Raw genomic sequence first — 1,924 nt, 5'->3', positions numbered from 1 at the left:
TTCAGAATCAGAAAAAGACATTTCTCTGCTAGAAGCAGGTTTTCTTTCTCTCTCTCTCTCTCTCTTTTTCTTTTTTGGAGTGAATGAATCCTTTGAAATGTAATTTTCACCTTTTCCTCTAGGGAAAGCCTGAGAAAGTGAAAATGCCCAACAGCCCAAGAGAAATAGTGCTAACCTCTCCCTGTGTAGAGAGGGGGAAGGGCAGAGGGGCCAGGTAGCTAAATGGTCAAACACTGCTGGCCCCTTCCTAGGGGAGCACTTCCCTGGGGGGCTTTGGAAGTGTCCTTCCAGAATAGATTACATCCTGCTAGTAAAAGAACATCCCTAACCCAAAGAGAGTATTTTTCCTATTATCCCACTCATTTAATTTATCCAAAGTTTGCTACTTCCCATTCAGGGTCCTTATCTAGAAATAACCCCACACACTTAAGCCATGGAGAAAAGATTTTCAGAGACACCTGGAGAAAATGGAGAAACAAGAATAAGAGGAAATCCCCAGGGTGTTTCATTCACCTCTCACTCAGTTGCTCTTGCCTTGGCATGTAGTTAGTTACAGAGATCAGAACCGAGGCCAGAACTGTTTGAAACAAAGCTACCCCCCACTGTCACATGCTACATTGTGATTTGGATTTCATGTTCCCATAAACTCAGAAAAGAACCTCTTTTCATTAGAGGAAAAAACGGAAGTTTCTGCCCTCCCCCCTTTGATATCATGGTCTTTCAGGGTTAACTAATAAACATTTAAAAAGTGATCATTTCACTGCTTTAAGAAACACCCTTCTTTTAGAGACAGGACATTACTATGCTCACCAGTAGAAACGTGAGGTGTAGTGAAAATGTCAGCTTTCCAGCGGTTTGAAAACAGGTGAATGATTCATTCTCTTAGTGAACTGAGAATGTCAATAGGAAGTAGTCTAGAAGCTTAAAAAAAATAATAAAAAAAGTAAAATTGAGTTGTTTGAAGTTCCTGTACTATCAAAGTGTGATTACTCTTGAAAAATCCAGGTCTACAGGTGATACGGAAGAGAAGGTAACGGGAAGAAAAATAAAATATCCCACAGCATCTCTAAAAGTGAATAGCACCTTACCCTGCCTTGGTCTCTGCTTCCTAGTTCATTGTATAATTAGTGACTTGTGCACAGACATCCTCTTTGTGTCATTGAGGACAAAAAGCCACGAAAGAAGGAGATGTGGCAAAGCATTCATTTGACAGAATACGACTCACTTTATTTTTTTAATCCACTGTAAAGAAAAGGTGCATCAATTACCTTGAGCATGCGGATTTCTCGAAGGGCGATTTTCTTTATGACAGGGTCATCTTCTGATTCCAGAAACCTCTTGATGGCCACCATCTGACCTGTGTCCCTGTTTCTGCATTTGAAAACAACTCCATAAGATCCTTCTCCAATTTTCCCAATCTTTTCATACTTCTCCATTGCAGGGGAGTAAATCTTAAAGCGGATCTTCACATAGTTGGAAAACGTGGCTTACACAACACCGGCACGAACAGGCTGCACTGGGGCCCGCAACCGGCGACGGGTCTCGGCCGAGGACCTGGAACAGAGCGGCGCCCCTGGTAGGAGGGACCCGAGTCTTCCCAGACTCGCCCCCTCAGCCATGGCAACACGATCGGGGATGACAACCCACAGCTGGCTGCCTCGGGTGACCCAATTTTTAACCGCCTGTTTGTACCCTGTTAGTTAAAATGCAACCCGTTCTCCTAAAACGAACGGAGCTGTAAGATAACCTGTCTCTCTAACGTCACGGTTCATCCGATCGCAGACACACGAGCTGGCTGGGGACCGCGAAGGTGAACGGCTTCCCCGGTTCTCGTTTCGGATCTCATTTCCCTACCGCAAGCGGACACCTGGGGCTGCCCGCGGGGGCGGCGGCGAGGCCGGGGCCGCCGGGGACCGAGGGGGCC

The 1,924-nt window shown here is 45.7% G+C and overlaps 1 protein-coding gene across 1 annotated transcript in view; it reads right to left on the bottom strand.

Moving 5' to 3' along the window:
• The window catches only part of CDKL1 (cyclin-dependent kinase-like 1 (CDC2-related kinase)), a 59,977-nt gene extending 58,095 nt beyond the window's left edge, over positions 1 to 1,882 (bottom strand). The window contains exon 1 of the mRNA XM_008571410.1: positions 1,269 to 1,882. Coding sequence (XP_008569632.1) covers positions 1,269 to 1,436 — 168 coding nt within the window. The 5' untranslated portion in view covers positions 1,437 to 1,882. The remainder of the gene's footprint in view (positions 1 to 1,268) is intronic.
• Between the last annotated feature and the right edge of the window lie 42 nt (positions 1,883 to 1,924).

The sequence above is a fragment of the Galeopterus variegatus genome, unplaced genomic scaffold (assembly GCF_000696425.1).
Source record: "Galeopterus variegatus unplaced genomic scaffold, G_variegatus-3.0.2 Scaffold687, whole genome shotgun sequence".
Lineage (NCBI taxonomy): Eukaryota > Metazoa > Chordata > Mammalia > Dermoptera > Cynocephalidae > Galeopterus > Galeopterus variegatus.
The sequence above is the reverse complement of the archived record's forward strand: the minus strand, read 5'-3'. Positions and strand labels throughout refer to the sequence as shown.